The sequence below is a fragment of the Lepus europaeus genome, chromosome 7 (assembly GCF_033115175.1).
Source record: "Lepus europaeus isolate LE1 chromosome 7, mLepTim1.pri, whole genome shotgun sequence".
In the NCBI taxonomy this organism is placed as follows: domain Eukaryota; kingdom Metazoa; phylum Chordata; class Mammalia; order Lagomorpha; family Leporidae; genus Lepus; species Lepus europaeus.
Genome location: NC_084833.1, coordinates 114,901,796 through 114,927,802, shown reverse-complemented (window position 1 = coordinate 114,927,802; position 26,007 = coordinate 114,901,796). Strand labels below are relative to the sequence as shown.

Below are 26,007 nucleotides of genomic sequence, written 5' to 3'. Positions count from 1 at the left end.
AGAGGCATTTGGTTTCAGAGTTACAATTGATTCTGCTTTGTGGTTCCTCTTTCCAGCTTTCCAGAACTGGTTTCCTGGTGCTCGCACAGAGACACCAGCACCGACTCAAAGTGTCCTTTCCCCTAGGTGTGAATTTTATCTTCTTGGGCATCCTTCCTTGGAGCTCTTGGATACTAGGAACAATAGGGCTTCTCCCTGCTGAGATAACTTGGTCCCAGTACCAAGGGGTCTCTTCCCCAAGCTTCTAAGGTAGAATAACTCCAGCCTCTTCCCTGTGATCCCCTAGGACTACAGATTTTGGCTTTCCTGCAATTTCTTTATCTGTCAACTCAAGTTTCCCTTTGGCCTTTTCTCACTCTCAACACCTGGTTAACAATGATTCATTCTTAAAAAGATTTATTTATTTATTTATTTATTTATTATATTTGTAATATATTTATTTATTATATTTGAAAGGTATATATGTATATATGTGTATATGTATAGTTATATAGTTATATATACATGTATATATATATATACAAAGAGAGAGAGAGAGATCTTCCATCTGTTGGTTCACTCTCCAGATGGCTACAATGGCCAGGACTGGGCCAGGCTGAAGTCAGGAGCCAGGAGCTTCCTCAGAGTCTCCCACATGGATGGCAGGGGCACAAGCATTTAGGCCATCTTCTGCTGTTTTCCCAGGCGATTATCAGGGAGATGGTTGTAAATGGAGCAGCCAGAACATGAATTGGGCCCTACATGGGATGCTAGCATCACAAGCAGTGGGCTTACCTACCACACCACAACATTGGCCCCAACAGTGGTTTATTTCAAAGTCCCTCTGCAAATAGCCAGTGCTGTTTCCATTTCCTGACTGACCCAAGTGAAGATACCGACAGTAGGACTCTTCTGGTGTGAAGAGTGAATGAATCTGAAGATATGAATCATTTGCAGCAATGCCTCCCACATCATGATTGTCAGGTAGGTGTTATCATCACTAGTTAAGTCTGTCCCTCCCATGAGATTGGAGATCATAATTATTACATCCTGGAACATTGTATGTTTGGAGTAGATGTATGTTTAAGGAATCGTGGAAGGGTTTGGAAGGGAAAGAAAGAAGAGTCTGGAAGAAATGTGGCTTTATGTTTTTATAATAGCAATTGATCATTCTTTCTAGGCCTATTCTGGCAGATCATTAGGAATCAGCCTCAGCCCTGTGGGCACAGTCATTCCTTACCCCAGGGTACCAGAATTATACACAGTGGAAAACACAAGAGTGTGTGATATAGAGGTGGTTGTGGGAGGTGTTGGGTCCCGGGGTATGTACCTCCCCACAGACACTTCTAGTGAGATGTCTGTGGCTGGGGCTCTGCTTGCTCAGCTCCCACAGCTCTTGGCTTCCATCCTGCCCTGCTTCAGGTATGGGAATCTTTGTGTTGCTGCCCATGCTCCCTTGTCTTTGGAAGCATTCTGCAGCTGTTCCCTAACTAGGAGTTGGCGCCTCCCTGTGAGTTCTCCAGCGAAGTTAGGGGCAGAACAACAATGATCTTGCTCTTGAGATGTTTTCTAAGGTGCAAGATAAGGACTCTATAAAAGGAGAGGGCTTTTTATTTCATCTGCCTGAGGCAGAGCCATGTCTTCGTAATCATTGTCTGAAGCGTGGTTCTTTTCCTCTTAAAGAAGTTCTTGTGAAGAGACTGAGGCCTCAGTGTCACCCGGTGACTGGTTCCACAGAAGGACCAGCAACTTCTACAGGTTTTCATTGCACAAGTCGTAGCTCCTGCAACACCTGAAGTTCACCGAATAGACACTCCATTTTATGTTTTTCACATCAGCACAGTTCTTTAGGCAGCCCATGAAGGTTAACCAGAGAGCTCCATTCTCTGCAGAAAGAGGAGAAATGGATCAACAAACCTGGCCCTGAGGCTTCTGCAAGGGAACTTCTCTCCAGCCCACAGCCCTATAAAGCCAACCTTGTACCATTCAAGTCCAATTCTTAGTCAGATGTGAAGAATTAGAACATGTTCCCAGTTGGGGGGTTCTCAAAAGCAAAACAAAGACAGAGCAGTTTAAAAAATTTATTGGATGTAGGGAGATAATGACAGCAGCAAGTCAGGGAATATCACAGCTGGGCTAGTTTTTAATTGAGAATCTTTACACTGGTTTAATTGAAGGTTACAAAGGCCAAGGGATGAAGCACAAAGATGAGAAAACAGAGCAATCATGAGGTCTAGTCTTACCCATCAACGTTCACTTAGCCAGTTGTCTATTGCTGCTGCTGACCTTTCTATTTCCATAGTTTAGCACCACCCGTGAGGAAGGCCAAGCAGGCGCAAGGACCAAGACCTGCTCTTCTCACCCCGGCAAACGGCTGTTCCCTGTTAGGTATACATCATGCCTCTCCTCTCACCCCAACTCAGTCTCCTCTATTTTTTTCAGGCTTCATTGTGCTCTTAGCTACATACCCTGCTTCCCCCTCAGTAACCATCTCCACATGTTTTTCATTATAGTATGTGTGGAAATCGAGATATCAGTCATCCCAGGCATGGGACTGCCTGTGGTAAAGCAAGGTCCTCCCTTTTCTTTTTTTTCTTTTTTGACAGGCAGAGTGGACAGAGAGAGAGAGAGAGAGACAGAGAGAAAGGTCTTCCTTTTTGCCGTTGGTTCACCCTCCAATGGCCACTGCGGCCGGCGCATCTCGCTGATCCGAAGCCAGGAGCCAGGTGCTTCTCCTGGTCTCCCATGCGGGTGCAAGGCCCAAGCTCTTGGGCCATCCTCCACTGCCTTCCCAGGCCATAGCAGAGAGCTGGCCTGGAAGAGGGGCAACCGGGATAGAATCCGGTGCCCCAACCGGGACTAGAACCCGGTGTGCCGGCGCCGCAAGGCGGATGATTAGCCTGTTAAGCCACGGCGCTGGCCAAGGTCCCCCCTTTTCATCATGGTCAGTACGCCCCATCCCCTTCCTCCTTTTCCCAACACACAACTTACTATCGAACATCCTGGCAACTGTGCAGGCCTCCTCTGTGGTTGCAGTACATAAGCCCCTTCCTCTGGAGCACTTTTCTCCTGGGAACTGGAGGTGACACATCCTACATTGAATAAATCTCCGAACTCAGCCAGAGAATGGAAATACAAGTGAGATATGATGACACTTCCAGGGAAGGAGTACCTCCCCTTCCAGGTTGAAACTCAGGTTGGAGGGGTTTGCCAGAGCTCCATGGAGCATGAAAATCTGCCTCTATTAAGATAGGTTACACCAAGGGAGTGACTGGAATTTATGATCTAGGAGAAGAAAGAAAAGTGGAGGCTGAAAGAAAAGAGGAATATTATCAAGACTGAGATGCTCAGACTTCATCCTCTTCACACTCACCAGAATATTGATCTTCATCAAAAATTATTTCATTTTCTGTGATGGCAAAAAGAAATAAAATAAAATAAAGCTGCAATTTTGCTTGAGATTTACTCCTGCACTGGGCCCTTGTGACCCACCCCCTCAGGGGCCCCTGCACCTACCCTTCCTGTCACCTGCTTAGGGTATCCCTGCTCTCTTGCTCTTCACCTCCTTAGGGGTTCCCATACTCCCCAATCATCCCTACAGGGTGAAGCACAGGCCAGAAGGAGGAAGATAAGTGTGCATTTCCTTTGAGTTGGGCCTCATTCTTTTTATAAATGACGCTATGTGACATTCTTATTCACATGTGCCCAAAATCTGACACCAAGGATCAGCATCTGAAATTCATGGAGTTGCCACACTTTGGATTTGGCCAGCTGCTGCCTGTAAAGCCATAGTTCTTTCTCTCTGCTGCTTTTCTTGGTGTTCACGACATTCACCTCTACCCTTGTCAGCCTCTGCTAATGCTATGTTTCAGCACTAAAATCAGCTCCCAAGCCAGCCCCATCCTGCTGAAGGAGGTTATTGAATGTTGACATTCAAGGCTCAATTCTGCATTCTTTTCTGCCCCCAACCCTCACCCAGGTCCACTCATCCCCCCTCTCGTCTTCCCCCTCTTATACCTCTATCTGTTTCTACTCACCTTGGTCAACTCTGTCTGAAAACGACCCAGATAGTACTGTTGAATAAAAAAGATACACTCTCTGAAGACCTCATTTTCCAAACCCCACCTCACAGCTCCCGATTCCTCTAATCCACCCAATTCTTCCTGTAAGTGGAGGGATAGGGGCTTTGGTTAAGGCCCCAGAGATGGTGTGCTGTGGATGGGAGGCACGACACCAGAGTGACGGCTCACCATCCTTCTGTAACCATGTGGTTCGAGGCTCTGTCACGGGCTCTGACCCATTCTTGGATCTGGACACGTCCTTCCACCTGTCAGCCCTAGGGACTCACCCCTAAAGCAGCAGAGCAGCGTGAGGAGTTCCAGGAGAGGGTATTTGTCCATTTTGAAGGGAGAGAAGACCAAGTCAGGGCAGGACAGCATCAATAGATACTTATATACCTGCAAGCCTGGCTCCTCAGAAAGATTGGGGGTGGGGACACTGTGGCAGTCTGTGAAAGGTGCGCTCTGCTCCTGGGGAAATCGGTGACTCTGTTATTTCTCCTCTTGGCCACTTGTGGAAAAAAAAACCGGCCAAGAAGGTCTGAGACCCAGTGGATTGCAGTCCTACCACCCTGGATATCTGATGCCAAGTTCTACGGCCACTTCACTATACCACACTGTGGAAGGACACCAGGATGAGCTAGGGCTGGGTAGTAGGGATCAGAGTCATGTACACCAAGGTTCCCATTAAGGCTGAGTGAATATATGAGTATAAATAACTGGGATGCAGAAGGGCAAAGAGAAGGCTGAGCACCGAACCTTAAAAGAACACGTATCACTAGAAAGTAGAAAAGAGAGGAGACATAACGGGTAGGGCTCAGAGACCTTGACAGAGAATTCCCATGAGGGGCGTAAGATTTTTTTTTTCCCACTGTCTATCATCTTGGAAAGAAGAGACTGCCGGCGCCGCGGCTCAATAGGCTAATCCTCTGCCTTGTGGCACTGGCACACCGGGTTCTAGTCCCGGTCGGGGCACCGGATTCTGTCCCGGTTGCCCCTCTTCCAGTCCAGCTCTCTGCTGTGGCCCGGGAGTGCAGTGGAGGATGGCCCAAGTGCTTGGGCCCTGCACCCCATGGGAGACCAGGAGAAGCACCTGGCTCCAGGCTTCGGATCAGCATGGTGCGCCAGCCGCAGTGGCCGTTGGAGGGTGAACCAACGGCAAAAAGGAAGACCTTTCTCTCTGTCTCTCTCTCTTTCCCACTGTCCACTCTGCCTGTACAAAATAAAAAGGGAAAAGGAAAGAAGAGACCCTGGGATAGAAGATGAAAGACAAGAAAAGCAGTGCTTTCTCTCTTTGAAATTTCCTGGTGGCTGATGCCTACACTTCAGTTAGGAGATGGAAGTTTAAGGTGACCTCTCCTGAGGGAGGTTAGCATATCCTCACTTGAGGTCAGATCAGGGTAGCAGGCAGGAGGTGGCTGCTGGCTGCATGGGCAGGGGATTGAGCCTGTGCATTTTAAGAAAAGCTGGATCATTCTAAGCTCTCTGTTCGTTTCCTTCAGTTACCGCCTTGCTCTAACTAAAGTGTTGCCAAAGTTACAGCCCAGTTGTTGTCCTTCCAGAGCATTGAGGAAAGGGTCTGTGCCATGCTTAGGGCAAATCAGATTTGGGGAGAAAAATTGCAACCAGAAGGAAACAGGTTGCAACCAGGCACAGTGCAGTGTAAAGAAAGTGAGGGAGTGGTCTAAGCTAGGTGCTGGCTGAAGTGATGGGACAGCAGGAGTGACGAATTGGCAAGATTCTCATATCAGTGATATTTTGGGGATTATTATCACATGTTAGAGCAAACTGTATTTCCATGTATGGAGGAAGAGAGGTATATATTAGTTAACTGCTTGCCTGGGAGCATGCCTGGTGAAGCTTTGAATATTCACGTTATATATGTACATGTGGAGGCATTTGCACATGTATATGTACACATATGGCAGCACTTACGTTTATATTCTTATTCACTGGAGGATTTCTCCATTCCCATCCTTTCACTGGCCCAAAATTTAGCATCTTTTTTTGGGTCTTGATATTCCTTTATCCTACCTTTTGAGATTCCCCGCTCCTTTCCTTCCAATTATTCCATATTTAATTCTCTGCCTAACGGAAGACTATGGAGAACTGTCTGCTCACCTAGCTGCCCGTCTACGAATGCACTGCACCACTTCTCCCACAGCAGAACTTTTCTCCTCCCAGCTGCACTGAACCACTTGATGCCCAGCTTGTTCCAACCCCCTTTTACCGAATTGGTTTTTAAATCTTCCCCAAGTTCCTACTCCTTGTCTCAGTAGTTCTCATACCTGCCGTTCTTATTGGCCTCACTCTGTTCCTTTTCTGAGAGCCTCTAATTCTTTTTTCTCATCTCTTAAAGGCACTCCAAAAATATTTCTTTGTATGTCATAAGTTCCAGACTCATGACTTAGAGATATTCAGGAACTCATTTTTTCCCTGTTTCTCTGAATCCTATTTAGGTCTCCAAGGCCCTCTGTTCATGATGCTTACCTTTTCCAGATCAGTTCTGAAGGTGCAATTGGTGCAGAAGAGTGAGCTCTGGATTGTACCTCCACTCTGGGAATGACTAGGCACTTAGTCATGTCTCTCCCTCCCTCTCTCTCTCTCTCTCTCTCTCTCTCTCTCTCTCTCTGTGTGTGTGTGTGTGATTAGAAAATGTTTGGATCACAGGATAGGGCTTTTAGTTTGAATCTTCAGTAATTTCATACAAGTCAATAAGAAGAATTTTTAAGTGGAAATTTTCTGTTCAATGCTATTTATTATTATTGTAAAAAACAACACAGCTCTCACTAAGGTTATAAGAAAATGTGCTGAGAAATTGGCCCAGTCACAGCAGTTTCCATGCCAGCTTCTCCAACTCTGAGCACAATGAGAAGAAACTATCTCGGGAACTGTGGATATATTGAATGATTCTGACTTTCCCAGAAAATCCCAGGGGTGGCAAGTCTCCTGGGAGGAAAGAACACACAATTAAGACTCCCTAGAGACTCTTCTTTTGTGTTCTTTCTCAGATCTGCATATATTATCTGGATACTTCCTCTGTCCTTCTCCCCAGAGATGAGCTGTTCTGTCGGAGGGAAACAGGCTGTTCTCATGACCATTCCTCTGGACCCTAGCAGAGAAGAAACTGTTCTTCCCCTCCTGGGCCATTAATGTTAGTTTTACAAGTACTAGGGAGACTCCAGTAGCCTAAGGCCATTGGCGCTTATTGGAATAGCAACTGTCCTTCTTCACCTTGGTTAACTTCTTCCTCACCAGGGAATCTGCTCATGCTGAGATTCTTTCCTCAAGCCCTGGCATCCCCTCCAGCCTATTAACCTAAGGCATATCGTTTTGTGAAAACATTTCAACCACCAAGGAAACAGCATTTAATTATGTCTCTGTGCCATTCTTTGTGAAGAAAGTCACCTTTAGGCCAGCGCCGCGGCTCAATAGGCTAATCCTCTGCCTGCGGTGCCAGCACCCTGGGTTCTAGTCCCGGTCAGGGCACCGGATTTTGTCCCAATTGCTCCTCTTCCAGTCCAGCTCTCTGCTGTGGCCCGGGAAGGCAGTGGAGGATGGCCCAAGTGCTTGGGCCCTGCACCCACATGGGAGACCAGGAGAAGCACCTGGCTCCTGGCTTTGGATCAGCATGGTGCACCGGCTGAGGCGGCCATTGGGGGGTGAACCAACGGAAAAGGAAGACCTTTCTCTCTGTCTCTCTCTCTCTCTCTCTCACTGTCCACTCTGCCTATCAAAAAAAAAAAAGTCAACTTGGATCCCCCTGGAGCAGGTGTGTCCATCCCACACCAGGAATGAGGACTTCTGTCTTTAAGAGTATCTCTCGCTGGGACAGAATTAAAAGTGCCACAAAACTTTCCTACAATGTTTAAGTCATCTTATTCTGGTATTGCCTTAGTTAGTATTAATCTTTGAATATTTTTCAGATTTCTGACACAGTTGATTTTGAGAGTTTTTGCTTTGCTTTTTTTGTGGTGTGTGTGTGTATGTGTTTCTGTGGAAAGACTGGTATTCAGTCATTCCTTTGTCATTTCCACAATTATTAGCTCCAGGTAATTTAATATTTTAAATCAATTAAAGAGCTTGCTTGTACTCATTTAGTCCTCACAATTCTGTTTGATGTGTACTTTCTTTTGTTTCTGCTGAAAAAAAACCTGAAACACAGAAGTTAAAGGACATATAAATGTAACACAACTAACAAGTGGAGAATCCAGTATTAAGCAAAGTGGAGTTTAACTTCTAAACATGATGATCAAATGGCCCTCTCTGGAAAGAAGGTAACTGTTTTCCATAGAATAGGGATTGCACGAACCTGGTAATATTTAAAAACTCCTTGTCAGATTCTTTGTTTGAAGTAATTGTAGGACAACCCTGAAACCAAAAAGTACAAATCCAGATATGGAATGTAGTGGCTTATTCCATGGCAAGGTGTAACTGGAAAAAGGCTTGAAAAGATATAGTGGACAGTGATAATCTGGGAAGGAGAAAAAGACAGTTGGGTCCCTGGGTCATTGTGGAAAGGCCTATGGATCCTGGGAAGTCTCTCTAGGTAGGGAATTGCTCTCTCCTGCTTTCTTCCTGTGTATTTAGCCCCACTCAGCTTGCACCTTATACTTTAACAATGAAGACTCTTTCTCAGTTGGAAGAGGAAGCCCTATTCTTGCTAAAAGGTTCATTCTTCAGGAACCTCTCCTCTGATGAAGTTGCTTTTGTGTATGCCCACAGCATATCCACAAGCTGTGATATCAATATAGACAGCATTAACTTTGACTCCTACTGCTCCCTCATTCTGCATTCAACCAGTTACAGAGACCAGTCTGTCCTGCCCTCATTGTATCACTAGTCTCATTCTCTCCATTTCCACTCTTGCTTTTTATTGTATCCTCCATGTTGCTCACCATTATTGTTTCAGTAATTAAATCCTTTGAAATGGAGTCTTTTAAGCCTTGGGTTGGGGCAGGGGAGGAAATAGAGATGAAATCTGTTTCCCTTCCCCTGAGTTCAGGAAAGAGGGATGAGAAATTGGAGCTACTCAGAGCTGGCGGCAAGGTGGCGGAATAGGCAGGGAGCACACTATTAGTCCGGGGGGAGAGAAAGTTTAATATAAGTGGAGATACTGCAGGGTCAAGGAAGAGTAGGGGATGAAACAGCAGAGGAAACTCTTCCGGAACTAGTGATTCACAGTGGACCTGCATGGAGAGCGTGGGAGCCCAAGTTCGGGACACCAGCGGCAGACTCAACGCACCAGCGCTGGAACGCGAGGTGAGCCGAACCTCAATAGCCCGAGACACCAGCGGGCAAGTGGAAAGAGGAGGCTAGAGGGAACGAGGCTTGAAACTCCGTGGGGAAAAGTTCACCAGGCTAACTAGAAGAGAGAGAGGAAAAAAATAAAAAAAGTGACCGATACAGACACAAGTTTCTCTCTCTCTGCTCACCTCTCAAAGGCGAGCAAGACAGAACAGGCAACATTTTGGACATACGTCATAAGCAGGGCGACCTCAGGTCTGCACTGGCCCTGAGCCTAGCAGAAAAACCTGACTCTGTGGGGAGGGGTGAAATAACAGGAGATTAGCATCTAACTTGGCAACCCAGTGGGAGACTGCAGGAGAATTGGAGCCCACACTGAGGGCAGCAGAGATTCCCTGTGTGGTCCTTGGGAAAGAGCTTCCGATCTCTGGCTCCTGTGGGTATATCATTTGCCTGCTAACTACCTCCAATTACGTTCAGCTGTGCGGAATTACTTCCCTTTTAAATCAAAAAAAGAAAGAGAGATTTACCACACCTAACCTGGGAGTGTCATCTTTGACACACCCTCAACACTGAGGAACCAAACACAGCTCTCAGTCCACACTCATCTCAAGCCTCTAAGGCTCCACTGAAAGCAGACAGTCCACTTAATCTAGAGCCATAGTGTAACAAGAAAAAACACCACAGTGAAGAAACCAAATATCTCCAACATGCCAAACAACAAACGCAAAAACCAAGCTAACAAGAACAAGGAAGACACTATGACGCCCCCAAATGAAAAAGACACCCCAATTCAAGATTATGAAGATGATGAGATCGAAGAAATGCAAGAAGCAGATCTCAAAAAATTGATAAGAACATTAAGAAGTTCTCAAAAACAAATTCTTGAACTACAGAAATCCTTCATGGACAAGATAGAAAATCTCTCTTGTGAAAGTGAAATATTAAGGAGGAATCAAAATGAAATGAAACAACTAGTGGAACAAGAAACTGTGATAGTGACTAGAAATCATAATGAAATGAAGAATTCAATAGATCAAATGACAAACACATTAGAGAGCCTTAAAAACAGAATGGGCGAAGCAGAAGAGAGAATATCAGACTTAGAAGACAGAGAACAGGAAAGGAAACAGGCAAACCAAAGAAAAGAAGAAGAAATTAGAAATCTAAAAAATATTGTCGGGAATCTACAGGATACTATTAAAAAACCCAACATTCGGGTTCTAGGAGTTCCTGAAGGCATGGAGAGGGAGAAAGGATTAGAAGGCATTTTCAGTGAGATACTAGCAGAAAATTTCCCAGGTTTGGAGAAGGACAGAGGCATCTTAGTACAGGAAGCTTATAGAACCCCTAATAAACATGACCAAAAGAGATCCTCACCACGACATGATGTAATCAAACTCACCACAGTGAAACATAAAGAAAAGATCCTAAAAGGTGCAAGAGAGAAACGTCAGATCACTCTTAGAGGATCTCCAATTAGACTCACAGCAGACTTCTCATCAGAAACCCTACAAGCTAGAAGGGAATGGCGAGACATAGCCCAGGTACTAAGAGAGAAAAACTGCCAGCCCAGAATACTATATCCTGCAAAGCTCTCATTTGTGAATGAAGGTGAAATTAAGACTTTTCATAGCAAACAGAAACTGAAAGAATTTGTTGCCACTCATCCTGCCCTGCAAAAGATGCTTAAAGATGTGTTACACACAGAAACACAGAAAGATGGTCACCAATATGAAAGAAGGTAAAGGAAGGAAACCTCACAGCAAAAGATCACAGGAAGCTCAATTTCCCTTTGACATAGAATTAAACTCTGATGCTCTGTTAAAGCAATGTGTTAAAGTAATCTATTATGTTCTCTTGATGTCTGTTAAATTCTAATTGTTCAAAAACAGCTGAATTTTTATTAAGAGCTATGGGTTATTTAAATATGTGCTTATTTCCAAAGATTTGAATAATCACCTTGTAACAATGATCAAATTTGGTCTATGTTATGTCATGATTTTAAGAAATCTTATTTCAACCAGATATTTTGGATTTTGAGCCTTCTTGGCATTCTTGACAGGCATTCAAAAAATCAAAGTTTCAAACAATCTGGTCTCTAAAATTTCCAGTAAATCCTGGACTTTGGTTTTCCAGTTTGGGCCCAACTGAAAAAATCGAAGGACCTATGTCTCTCATCTTATAGAGACACCAACTAATCAGTCTATTTGGAGTATATTAGAAGGACTGTCAAGATGTGATGTGGTACCAGACTTTAAGTTTCTATAATGGAAAATGCTATTAATACAAATGTTTGAGAATTAAAAAGTCTAATGATCTTGTGTTACTAGACATGATAGTTATCTTAATGAGAAAGCCCCAGAGGCCTAAAAGGTTAAATACTTGTAAAATCCTACAGGTGCTTTCAAAAATACTGTGAAGTAAGCAAGTGCCTCTTGTTGGTTGATGAGTTTATAATTTTAAACATGGTGACTTAAAGTCTTTTGTCATCCACAGTTATATATGATCTGCTGCTCATAAAACTAAAGCGTTGTTGGTTCTGTGTTTAGCTGTCCTCCTATAGGTTCCTATGGACTTTTTCCAGCCACTTTTATTGTATTCAGTACTTTGGGATGGCTCTGTAAACAGATGAAGCCAATAATGTATTAACAGTACCAACTGAGAGAAAGTATGGTTAACTGAGGTTACTAAAAAGAAAAAGCAATTCAAATCAATTGGCAATCTACAAAAAGAGTTAAAGATTTTAAAAGCTATTATTAAAATTGCTATATTGGTCTATTATGCTATATAATATGTGTGTACATATTGTATGTCCACATGGGGAAATTTTATTAAGAGTTTTATTTTAAATGGCTTATAGATAAGATTGTCCATAAATTTAAGCTGCTAAAATCAATCAAAGATACATTTTAATTTGTGGGACCTTAATCTGTGTATCATATGTTTTAGACTTGTTGGTAGAAAGAAACTAAAAACATTTTAGATGGTTGTGCTTAAGTTTACTGGCTAAACAAACTACACCATGTTAGATATTTAAGAGGTGTTTTCAAATACATGATTCTTAAAATTTATAGAAGGCATTGGACCTTTCGGTAAATGTTTTATTAAGTTCTTATCTAAGGGTTGAAACGGTTTGCTAAGTATTCATGTGATATTGCTATTGTCAGCAAGCGATCTAGGACTTGCTCCCTCATTTCTCTATTCTAAGCCCAACTTGTTCTTTCATTTCTCTATTCTCTTCAAGGTAGGAAACTAATTTTATTATGAAGGAATCTGTAGGATGCACAATTTAATCTTTGGACCTTATGAAAGAGATGGCTAACATTTTTCTGCAATAGCATAGCCAAAATAAGAACTTAAATAATAATCTCATAGCTAGATTCACTTCGCCATCAGCGAAGTATACAGTAAGTAGAAAAAACCTCCCTTTCAGACAAAAGGGAAAGAAAGTTTTAAAGTGAGAATATAATTTTCCTCATGGGCATTGTCTACCTTAGAAAAACTACTACAGAACATGCCTGTGACTATAGACTTGTAGTTCAGGCCACCGAAGATTAGAGATGGGAAACGGGCACTCCCTTGACTTGCATCCTCTGGTCTGCTTTAACACAAACCAGAAGGAAAAGAAAGCTCGGCATCAGAAGCAATGGGTGGCAGGCCTATTAATGGCTGATCTGTACAGTGATCTGCCCTCAAGGAGACCCAACAGGCCAGTCCACTGCAGTGGCTTTCAATGTGGTAAGCCTGGGCTTCAGCAGAAGTCAGCTTGTGAAGAGCCCTGGCAGCTCTGCCAAGAGTTGGATCACTGGAAATGGACCTGCCCTGGAGTCGAAGGATGCCCAGGTCAGAGCCACAGATCTTATTGGCTCTAAGCTGAAAAGCCCTTCACTCAGCCCAACTTCCAAAGTGACCACTGCAGCTGAGGGGATGGTCAAGTAGGGTCAGCAACATTGCAGGCAGAACTGTAAATTTCTTGTTAGAGATGCCACCTGCCTTGACCTGGTCAGCTCTCCTCCCAGGCCAGACAAGTAATGAAAGTCAACAGAGTGCCTTCCCCTAGGAGGTTCACACCTCCCTTAAGATATACCCCATGTGAAGAGATAGATAGGTCTGGGCCTCTGAATTTACAAGGCCTAAAGCCCACCAGATTATTATCAAGCCCCTTCTATCAGGTTCTATTTGCCTCTCAATCAGAAAAATTACTTGTAGCTTAGACAGCACCTTTCTTAGCTCCTCTAATAATGACTCTGTCCTTTGTTCTAGGCCCTGTCTAGTGCACTTGGGCCTCATTCCTTTGTAATCATAACCTCTACTCTACCACCAATGGCTCTACTCCCAACCTGTGTGTACTGATGGTCCTCTTCCCCACTTAATGCTGTATAATTGTTCAGACCTGGTAAATGCCACTCTTAGGATCATTGGTTACTATCCTCACTCTGTCTTTTATGACCTTGTCTAAATATGATCAGAGTCGGCAAACTTGGAAGGCTTCCATAGCCTTGGCAACTCATGACGACAGCCTAGGATGGTTACTGGCGCCATAAACTAGAGTGTCAATTTGTTGGGTCAACAACAGGAGCCACTGTGCACTTGCTCCTCATGTGGGATCTCTGTCCTTAATGTGCTGTTCATTGTGATTTAATGCTATAACTAGTACTCAAACAGTATGTTTCACTTTGTGTTTCTATGTGGGTGCAAACTGTTGAAATCTTTATACTAAATTGATCTTCTGTATATAAAGAGAATTGAAAATGAATCTTGATGCAAATGGAAGGGGAGAGGGAGCGGGAGAGGGGAGGGTTGCGGGTGGGAGGGAAGTTATGGGAGGGGGAAGCCATTGTAATCCATAAGCTGTACACTGGAAATTTATATTCATTAAATAAAAGTTAAAACAAATAAATTAATTAAAATAAAATAAAAAGAAATTGGAGCTACTCAGAAGAAAAATGGAAGAAAGCTCTGGAAACTGAGAAAACTAGTCAAGCATGGGAACTTGGCAAAATGCTCACAGGAAGGAATAAAATGATGCAACTGAAGAAAGAAGATTTTTGTATAACTAAATCCAAAAAGAGTTCCCAAGGAAAATGTGTCCCTTGGTCATTACCTAAAATGCAAGAGGAAGTCAGAAAGAATCTTTGTTCTTGAGAAGGGGCAAGAATGCAGAAGGTCTTCCTGGGGGTGTGGAGGGGTCATGAAGCTCCAGACTGGGTGGGAGGTGGGTTCTGGAGACAGCAGCTTGGTGTCATGCAACCCTGATAGGCGTGGGACTATCCTTCCAGGAACAGCCTGAAATCCAGGCCATAGGGTCATAGATACAGAACATCTTAGGATCATGACCCAACGTAGTTTAGGATCACTAAAGCTCAAAGGGACAGTAGCTAAGAGGTGAAAATCTTAATCAGGCGAGAAAGGGAACCATGGCACACTCAAACAATGCAGTATTAGAACTCCTGGCAGCTTTCAGAGGTAGGTAGGGAAGAAGGAAGAAAGAACAGTTAGAAAATATAAATACACTCAAGAAAAAATCCTCAGCTCTTACAGTTTCTTTTTTTGTTATAGTTTCAAAGACTTAAATATGTGCCAATAGACAGATGAAAAAATGTTCAAGATCACTAGCAATCAGGGAAATGCAAATCAAAACCACAATGAGGTTTCACCTCACCCCAGTTAGAATGGCTCCCATTCAGAAATCTACCAACAATAGATGCTGGAGAGGATGTGGGGGGAAAGGGACACTAACCCACTGTTGGTGGGACTGCAAACTGGTTAAGCCACTGTGGAAGTCAGTCTGGAGATTTCTCAGAAACTTGAATATAACTCTACCATACAACCCAGCAATACCACCCTTGGAATTTACCCAAAGCAAATTAAATTGGCAAACAAAAAAGCCATCTGTACATTAATGTTTATTGCAGCTCAATTCACAATAGCTAAGACCTGGAACCAACCCAAATGCCCATCCACAGTAGACTGGATAAAGAAATTATGGGACATGTACTCTATAGAATACTATACAGCAGTCAAAAACAATGAAACCCGGTCATTTGCAACAAGATGGAACAATCTGGAAAACATCATGCTGAGTGAATTAAGCCAGTCCCAAAGAGACAAATATCATTTGTTTTCCCTGATCGGTGACAACTAACTGAGCACCAAAGGGGAAACCTATTGAAGAGAAACGGACACTATAAGAAACAATGACTTGACCAGATCTTGTCCTGACTGTTGATGTACAATGTAATACTTTATCCTTTTTAGTATTTTGTTGTTGTTGTTGTTGTTGTTGAGTACTAGTAGTTGAACTCAGTAATTAACACACAATTATTCTTAGGTGTTTAAATTTTAACTGAAAAGTGATCCCTGTTAAATATAAGAGTAGGAATAAGAGAGGGAGGAGATGTACAATTTGGGACATGCTCAATCGGACTTGCCCCAAATGGTGGAGTTAGAAACGTGCCAGGGGATTCCAATACAATCCTATCAAGGTGGCATGTACCAATGCCATCTCACTAGTCCAAGTGATCAATTTCAGTTCATAATTGATCACACTGATAGGTCTAAGAGTCAAGGGATCACACAAACAAGACTAGTGTCTGCTAATACTAACTGATAGAATCAAAAAGGGAGAGAAAGATCCAACATGGGAAGTGGGATACACAGCAGACTCATAGAATGGTAGACGTCCTAAATAACACTCTGGCCTCAGAATCAGCCCTTAAGGCATTCAGATATGGCTGAAAAGCCCATGAGAGTATTTTAGGCATGGAAAGCCGAGATACCATGGAAAAGAAAAAAAGAAGACCTAAATGAAAGATCTCTGTGAGTGAGATCCCAGTGGAAAGAACGGGGCCATCAAAGAAGGAGGTACCTTTCTCTGAAGGGAGGAGAGAACTTCCACTTTGACTATGACCCTGTCAGAATAAGATCGAAGTTGGTGAACTCAAAAGGCTTCCATAGCCTTGGCAACTCATGACTAGAGCCTAGGGAGATTACTGATGCCATAAACAAGAGTGTCAAATTGTTAAGTCAACAACAGGAGTCACTCTGTACTTTTGTCTCATGTGGGATCTGTCCTCCATGTGTTGTCCAATGTGAAGTAATGCTATAACTAGTACTGAGACAGTATTTTACACTTTGTGTTTCTGTGTGGGTGAAAACTCATGTAATCTTTACTTAATATATACTAAATCAATCTTCTGTATATAAAGGTAATTGCAAATGAATCTTGATGTGAAGGGAATGGGAGAAGGAGCAGGAGATGGGAGGGGTGCGAGTGGGAGGGAAATTATTGGGGGGACCATTGTAATCCATAAACTGTACTTTGGAAATTTATATTTACTAAATAAAAGTTAAAAAAAACACAAAAAATAAAAAAAACTAATGAGTATATTCTTCTTTATTTTTTCCAGAGTTTAGGACTTTTGATTCATCTTGAAGTCACTGAAACAAAACTCATGATAAAACAGTCTGTTTTCCTTTACAAGCCCCCAGTGGGAACAAAAACTACTTGTAGGGAAAAAAAAGGTTTTGTACATGGGATGAAACACCATAAATTGTTAGTTCTATCACACATCTGTTCAAAAAGTTTATGTGAATATCCAGTCAAAAGCAACAGAGTATCACCCTTGAAATGTTATCTATATGGATTTCCAGGTAGTCCACGAGACTGCACACTGGCTTGGAATGTTCTCAGAAAGCTCAACGATTGACAGAGTAAACACCCCAGAGTCTTTTCTTTCAAATGGAAGAGGGAAAGGTAGGGACAGAAGAAACTATTTAAACTTGGTCTTCTTTACTTGGGGCATGTGGTCCCTGCCTCTTTTTCTGCCTCCTTGGAACCCTCCTCATCCTCCAAAGCTTCATGGCCTCTGCCACTAAATCTACCATGGCCTCCTCTGCCACCACCTCGGTCTTCAAAGCCACCTCTGCCTTCACCACAGCCCCTGAAGCCACCTTCACCCTTAGGCTTGGCCCAGTCCAAGGTAACATTGTTGCCATCAATTTCCCCATCTTCCATGGCCCCTTTGGCAGCTCTTGTGTCTTCCTCACTATTGAAGTCTACAAAACCAAACCCTTTGAGGGATCCAGCTTCCCAGTGGGTCACATGCCCAATCTTGTCAAGCAGGGTCATGCCTGGTTAGTACTTGGACGGAAGTGTGTTATTCTCAGATGTCTTATCCTATGATTGACTCTATGCTTGTAATGCGATATGGCTACATTTTGGGTTCCTTGTCCTGGACCTATTTTTGAATGATAGCAGAATTTTTAGTCTCCATCTCCATTCCCCATCAGACACACCAAAACTCCAAGGTGAGTAAGCTCCTCAGCTTCATCAACCCAATGCTATATCACATGGCTGAATCAGAGAATCTAACATACACTTGTATGCCCGTGAGGTAAATCTATCTTGTCTTCCCTTGACCCTAGGGTCACCTCTCCCCTATACAAATTTCTTGGTGAAAGCTGTGGGCTGGCTGTGGAATACAGAGAAGAAGCAAAACACCCACTCTCCCAGAGGCAGAGCCTCTCATTGTGAATGAACTGTACCTTTTATAGCCCAGGACATAATTCACAGAGCAGGAGATTAGGGAGAAACCACACTTTCCTCCCCATCCCACATCCTTTCCAGGGTAGATTTGCTGAGCCCTTCTTGGCTTCTTAATTGCCTGCATCATCATTCTTCCCCTCTCTTGCTTTCCCCAACACAAATGAACTGGCTCCTGCTCCTCCTGCTCCCAGGAGCCCTCTTGACTTTGTGCCAAACTCCCGTTGAGGGTAAGTTCCATGTCAAAGGGAGGCAAAGGGAGCAGGGTGATGGGACCAGGGAATAACTTTCTGAAAGTCTTGATCAGGAGAGGAAGGAGATAAAAGCTCAGTGTTTGTTGTGTCCATATTTTTGAACCTCTGGCTGGCACAAATTTCCTTCTCCAGGATGGAAGCTCTTCCAAAGAACCTGCTTTTTTCTACCAGTACCTCCTCTAAATCCCAACTCTAGGAAAGGGGTTGGAAGGGAGGCTTGATGGGAGTGGGTTATAAAGAGTCATTTGAGGTCCATAGATAGGCAAAACAGAATATTAGCACCATTTATCGCTAATGTGCCCAGTGACTCAAGTGTCTTGGTAAGTGACTCAGAAGGGAGAACCTTCACCTTTTTTCTACTTGATCCTGGGTCCTCTCTGTCATCCAACCTTTCCCACTAGCATTGGAATGTCTATCTCAGTTTCCCTTTAGAAACCATAGCCAGAGGCTCAGGCTGTGAAGAGGAAGGGGAGAATGCTTCCTGGCAGTGCCATGACTCCTAAAGTAAGATTTTGTGACAGACCTGGCCTCTTTGGGGCAAGATATACCTGAAAGGGAGGGTCCCCAGAAGTTCCCAGCTAGACATCTGCACCAGTGTCTCAATCCAACCCCTAGTGACATCTCTTGGTCTCACCCTGTGATTCTAACATTAGATTCAGATCCTGTAAGGAAATATCCTGTTTGTACATCCTGTGATGAATATTCTGCCAATACCTGCAGAAAGAATCCTGGTGTGTGTATGTCCAAACCTCCTGCCTTTGCATGCCAGGCCAAAGACATATATATTCAACATTTCACTGGAGGTGAGGCGGGGCAGGACTAAGAGGAGGGATGAGAGATTGACATTTATGACTTGGCTTGGGAAGATAAGAACATTTGATCTGGTATCAGAATTTTCCAGTTGCACCAGCCATGGTATTAATTCAGCCGATGATCTTGGACATGTTACTTCCCTTCTCTGAGTTAAAAATTCTCATCTGTATAGTCATTGAGTTTTAATAGGCAGCCTCCAAGCCTCCAAATTCACATCCATCTGATATCTAGTAACTAAATCCATAATAGAGTGGGACTGCTCAGCTCTTTTGTTTTAAAATGAGTGTCTTGGGGAAGTGGTAGATTGCCCTGGGAGGAGATTGTTATGTGGTGAAAGGGTCTTTAGGTCTCGGGCTCTACCTAGGGGAATGGGAAGAGAGAGGGGAATTGCTTACTTAGCCACCTTCCCTGTCACATCCAAAGTCTAACATAGGGCCTCTCTGTTTTTCTCCTTTCATATTCAGAATACCTGTACCAATATTCCATCCTGAGATGTCCCAAAAGATGTGTGGAATTTGTGCAGATCACCAAATGGTCCAAAACAATATTTTCCTGTTGTAACGAAAGCTACTGCAACAGCCTGTTGGTAAAAAATACATATTTCCCATCCAATCCTCCAGACAGGAGAATTTTGGCTTATCCAACCAATTCTGATCTGCAGGTCTAATATTCAGTTGGGTTGTTCCAGTTTGATTTCAAATCTCAAATCCAAGTGGCAGTGGGAAGGGGGGGGAGCAGGCTGTGCTGGGACATAGGTAAGGGGTTAAGAGGTTCAGAATAACAACTCTAAGGAGTAGCATAACTATTCAGGGAAACTCATGGACTGTTCATAGAGCATGCAGATCCTGGGTGAGATAAGAAGGAAGGGACACAAGGCAGAGAATGGTCTGGCAAAAAGTCCCTGTGTTATTTCACTCCTCAAATGTCTAGTATCCTAAATATTGTTAGTCTCTTGCCCGGCTAGTCCTGGATGGGTCCTGGAAACCATGTGTCCGGACTAGGAGGTCCTTGCTGTCCCCTGGGGGATCATCATCTCTTGAAGCTAGTTGGGATGGAAGGTGTGATGAGGACAGTGGGAAAGAAAAAATTCTGTCATTGTAGGACTTTAAAGTATTAAAGAACACAAATTGATACTTCATGAGTCTGAGTCCTGGGCAACTTACTTAGCTTTTTTTCATACCATATAGGGGTTGAGTTTGTGTCTATTAGAATCATGTTAATCAGAATGTGTTTGCTGTTTTTCATCAATTGTGTACCAAATACCTGGCTGGCCTCTTTTCACATCATCTCATAAGCCTTCCAATGCAATGAAGAGATTATTTCCTCCATTTTCAGAGGAAGAAACTGTGGGTAGGGGAGACTGATAGACTTCAGTGAGTGTGCGGATCATGTAAGTGCAAAGTTGGAATGCAGGTGCAGAGGAATCTCCCTCTACTCACTCTGCTCGACATCCTCATGCTGACTTAGAAGTGAGTGCTGGTTGAGACACAAGTCCAGTTGACTAGAGAAATGTGTTTCTACTTGGTACCAGGGCAGATCCAGAGGCTCTATTCATAAGTACTCACTTGGAAAACAGACTCTTAAGGTATGCCCAATGTTTGGTTTTTTTCAGCCCAACACTGAGTTCAAATATTTAGTTCTGTGCTCTGTGTTGATGAATGCAGTTCAAAAGGCTGATGCTAAGCTGGCTTGCAACTGAGTCTCACAGTCACAGAGCTCTGTAGTGTCTTGAAGACATGCATAAGCTCTTGTGAGGTTTGGGTGACTTAGGCCAAAACATGAGTCCATCTCACCAGGCCTGGCACAATTTGAGGAGCTCTGTCTATGAGTACTGGCCTGGATATAAGGGCCTCTAGGCTGTATGTGCTTCACGATCTCACCATAACGGAGCTGGCACTGAGCTTCAAGGCAAAGCCCTGTTCTCGCTGTCTTACTCACTCCCCTGCAGTTGAGATGTTACTTCCTATTTGCCCAAAGTTGAAGGAGGGGTGGTGGAAGCAGTCCCTTGACTGCCCAAGTTGGGTCTCAGAGTAATCAGGCCCTGCACAGTCTTGGGTATGCATGCCAGGCCTGCATAAGGCTGATGAGGATACAGGCTGAAATGAGTCCATCATTCAGGGAGCAGGTCTTTGACCATGGCCAATCTAGAGGCTCCATTTGAAAGTACTGGTCTAGAAATATAGGCCTTTAGACTTTACCTAGTGCTTCACCTCACTGCAGCAGGACCAGCACTGAGCTTCAAGGCAAAGTCCTAAGCTCAATTTCCTACCCTAGTTGCCAGTGGCTGGAGTGTCGCTCAAGCTGTCTGCCAGAGGTAAGAGTGGTGGAAGTGGTTCCTTGGTCACTGTCAGTCTACAGAGACTGCTTGGGGGAGGGGCTTTGGGGCCTGTCTGGTAATGGGTTTCACTGTAGCAGCCCTGGTAGTGAAATTCCTTACTCAACTAGGAAACTAATCCTAAAATTCATATGAAAACACAGAATGAACGGCCAAAGCAATCTTGAAGATGATGAAACCTGGGAGCATCATGATACCAGGTTTCAAGACATACTACAGACTGCAACCCAAACAGCATGATACTAGAATGAAAATAGACATGTAGACCAAAAGAACAAATTCGAAATCCCAGAAATGAATCCACACAATACAGTCTTGGACAAAATCACAAAAATATACACTAGAGAAAGGACAATCTCATCAACAAATGGTGCTGAGGGAACTGACTATCCAACTGCAGAAGGCTGATTTTTGAACGTCCCTCCCCCAAAATAAAATAAAATGGATCCAAAACAGAGTTTAAGTCCTGAAACTATGAAATTGCTAGAGGAATACATAGGGAAACATTATAGGGAAAAAGATACCAATTAAGGTAATAATTTTTTGGAAATGAACCCAAAAGCACAGACAAAAGTAAAAGTAGACCAACAGAATTAGATCAAAGTAGAAAGCTTCTACACAGCAAAGGAAACAGAGAGAAGAAACAAGACAGAATAGGAGAAAATACTTTCAACTATTCATCCGACAAAGGATTTATATCCAGTACATATAAATAACTAAAAAATTTCAGCAACAAATAACAAAACAGTGTGGTTAACAATGGGAAAAGGATAAAATAGACATCTTTCAAAAGAAAAATACAGCCAGCGCCGTGGCTTAACAGGCTAATCCTCCGCCTTGCGGCGCCGGCACACCGGGTTCTAGTCCCGGTTGCCCCTCTTCCAGGCCAGCTCTCTGCTATGGTCCGGGAGTGCAGTGGAGGATGGCCCAAGTGCTTGGGCCCTGCACCCGCATGGGAGACCAGGAGAAGCACCTGGCTCCTGGCTTCAGATCAGCGCGATGAGCTGGCCGCAGCGGCCACTGGAGGGTGAACCAATGGCAAAAAGGAAGACCTTTCTCTCTGTCTCTCTCTTTCACTATCCACTCTGCCTGTCAAAAAAAAAAAAAAAAAAAAAGAAAAAAGAAAAAAGAAAAACTCACAGTCCATATAAACTGACTAATTGTAGTATACTCTTCAGACCTCAATATATCCTGAAGTAATAAAAATGATGACAACAAATGGAAAACATAAAACATCAAAAGAAAGGAATAAAACAAAAATCCTCATCAGACATCTGATTTCTTCTGCCAGAAACATGCAGTTCATATGTAAAAAAAAAAGAAAAAATACAAATGGTCTCCAAATATATGAAAAAAAATCTTAATATCATTAGTTATCAGGGAAATGCAAGAGTAAACCACAACCAGTTAGAGTGGTTATTATCAACATACAAAAATATCAAATGCTGATGTAAATTAGTGCAACCTTCATGAAGGACAGTATGGATGCTCCTTAAAAAACTATCACACTATCCCACTTCTGGATATATCTAAAGGAAATGAAATCAACTTGTAGAGACACCTGCACTCCTATGTTTATTGCTGCATTATTCACAACAGGTGAGAAGTAGAATAAACTTAGCTGTTCTTTGACAGCTGAGTGGATAAGGGAAAATGTGGTGTGCACACCAGCAAAATATTTTTCAGCCATAAAAATGATGATAACCTGTCATTTTCTTTTTTTTTAAATTAAACTTTTACTTAATGAATATAAATTTCCAAAGCACAGCCCATGGGTTACAATGGCTTCCCCCTCCCAAAACTTCCCTCCCACCCACAACCCTTCCCTTTCCCGCTCCCTCTCCCCTTCCAATCACACCATGATTCATTTTCAATTCTCTTTATATACAGAAGATGAGTTTAGTATATATTAGGTAACGATTTCAACAGTTTGCCGCCATATAGCAACACAAAGTGAAAAAAAAAAATACTGTTGGAGTACTAGTTATAGCATTAAATAAGAGTGTACAGCACATTAAAGACAGAGATCCTACATAATATTTTTTTAAAAAATTAATTAATTTTCTATGCCATTTCCAATTTAACACCAGGTTTTTTTTTCATTTCCAATTATCTTTATATACAGAAGATCAATTCAGTATATAATTAGTAAAGATCACATCAGTTTGTACCCACGCAGAAACACAAAGTGTAAAAATACTGTTTCAGTACTAGTTATAGCATCACTGCACATTAGACAGTTCCCACATGGGATGTAAGTACACAGTGACTTCTGTTGCTGACTTAACAATTTGACACTCCTGTTCATGGCGTCAGTAATCTCCCTAGGCTCTAGTCATGAGTTGCCAGGGCTATGGAAGCCTTTAGAGTTCGCTGACTTTGATCTTATACCGATAGGGTCATAGTCAAACTGGAAGATCTCTCCTCCCTTCAGAGAAAGGTACCTCCTTCTTGGATGACCTGTTCTTTCCACTGGGATCTCACTCACAGAGATCTTTCATTTAGGTCTTCTTCTTTTATTCTTTTCCATGGTATCTTGGCTTTCCATGCCTACAATACTCTCATGGGCTCTTCAGCCAGATCTGAATGCCTTAAGGGCTGATTCTGAGGCCAGAGTGTCGTTTAGGACGTCTGCCATTCTATGAGTCTGTTGTGTATCCCACTTCCCATGTGGGATCTTTCTCTCCCTTTTTGATTCTATCAGTTAGTATTAGCAGATACTTCTCTAGTTTGTGTGATCCCTTTGACTCTTAGACCTATCAGAGCCATCAATTGTGAGCTGAAATTGATCACTTGGACTAGTGAGATGGCATTGGTACATGCCACCTTGATGGGATTGTATTGGAATCCCCTGGCACATTTCTAACTCCATCATTTGGGGCAAGACTGATTGTGCATGTCCCAAATTGTGCATCTCCTCCCTCTCTTTTTCCACTCTTAAATTTAACAGGGATCACCTTTCAGTTAAGATTTAAACACCTAAGAATAATTGTGTGTTAATTACAGAGTTCAACCACTAGTACTAGAACAACAACAACAACAACAACAACAACAAATACTAAAAAGGATAAAGTATTACATTGTACATCTAGAGTCAGGACAAGAGCTGATCAGGTCATTGTTTCTTATAGTGTCCATTTCACTTCAACAGATAACCTGTCATTTTCAACCAAATGAATGGAGGTCATTATATTAGGTGAAATAGCCAGACACAGAAAGACAAATACAGCATGTTCTCTCTTATATGCAGAAATTTTTTTAAGAATCAATTTGAACTTAGTTTAGTGATCGGTGAAGGCTGAGAATGGTGGAAGAGGGGGAATAAAGGGAGCTGGGTAATGATTATTGAAACCAGAAATAAATTGTTCTAGAGTTCCACGGCTGAGTGGAGTAACCATAGTTCACAATGATGTACTATACACTGTATGGCTCCAGAAATGGGGAAAGAATCAGGAAATAAAAACATTGATTATGCTAATTGCCTGCTTTGATTGGTTTATACTGTATGTCTATGCCGAACTTAAACCCTGTGCCCCATTAAGATGTACAAGTTTAATATGTTAACCAACAATTAAATGAAATAAGTTACACAAAAGGAATTATTTTTTGATATTAGGTGTGGGCAAGTGTTCCGGTACAGTCTGTTAGTGCTTCTCATATGAGTGGTCAGGTTAGAATGTGCCAGAAGAGCTGAGGAAAAAGAGTGGCTTCCAGCTTGTCTCACACAGCATTCTGGAATTTTTTTGGTTCAATGTTGTTGTGAAAAATCTCTTTGAAGTCACTCAAACATCATTATTTTAACAAAGCAAGCTAGGGTTAGGATAGACATAAGTCCCTAAATCTTGCTGTAGGACTAAAAGTAGAAATAAATCAATAAAAGATTCCAGAAATGCCAGCTATAAGATGCATATGTCATTCAACAAAAGGGGACTGTTCAAGGTATCCCCCAGTTGACAAATTTCCAAGTCTCTGCGTTCTGTTGGGGAGTTAGCTCTTCACTGAGATATTTTCTTCCATCTACTCTTCTCAGTGTTCTGCTGACCAATTCCTCTCTAAGACCACCTCTCCTCCGCCCCTCTCCCCCCATTATTTGTACTGGGAGGTGTTAGGTGGCAAAGCTTTTTTATATGATGATTTGCCTTCATAAGAAACTACCATAAAAGCTCTCTGCTGGGGTCTTCCTCTCTTGGAGCCCCCTCCTGACACTGTGGCGGAAGGTTTCTGACTTCAATAAATCTTGCTTTACTCACTGTCCTATCCATGTGGAAATTCTTCTATGTGGGACAAGAACCAATGTTGCCTCCTTCATTGCCATTGGTGCTATGACTTGGATATAACTAACTTCATAACAGCTTGGTGCTATGACTTGGATATAACTCAAATGTGACTTGGATCCAGTTCAAATTTGACTCCAGCCAGCACTGGAGCACCTTGCTGGGTAGGTGAGCATGCAGACTGCTCTTGCTTGTTTTTTGGAGGGTCTCATTCTCCTTCACAGTGACTATCTCACTCTCTCTAAAACACCCGGTCCCTGTCAGCCAGTTAAAAGTGGTTAATGTAGCTGCTGGTCTTAGGACGCGGGTCAGGCTTGCTGGGTAGGTTGGAGCAACCCCCTGGGAGCTGACTCTGTTCTAACCTCCCTCTCCTGTGGGTGGGCCCTTCTTAAGGAACTGGGAAAAGGCTCTGAGATGACTGAGGAATTCTGACCAGGGCACATACCCTGGTGTTTTCCAAAAATCTCTTGGTTAGACTCCTGTCCCAGACAAGCCCATG

At 43.0% G+C, this 26,007-nt stretch overlaps 1 protein-coding gene across 1 annotated transcript; it reads right to left on the bottom strand.

The window, feature by feature from the left end:
* Positions 1-1,731: 1,731 nt before the first annotated feature.
* PATE1 (prostate and testis expressed 1) lies at positions 1,732-4,379 on the bottom strand. The gene is made up of 3 exons (XM_062197650.1): positions 4,328-4,379; positions 2,971-3,093; positions 1,732-1,865 (listed from the first exon to the last, which is right to left on the bottom strand). Exons 1-3 carry the CDS (start codon positions 4,377-4,379, stop codon positions 1,732-1,734), a joined length of 309 nt encoding a protein of 102 aa, XP_062053634.1.
* Positions 4,380-26,007: the final 21,628 nt, after the last annotated feature.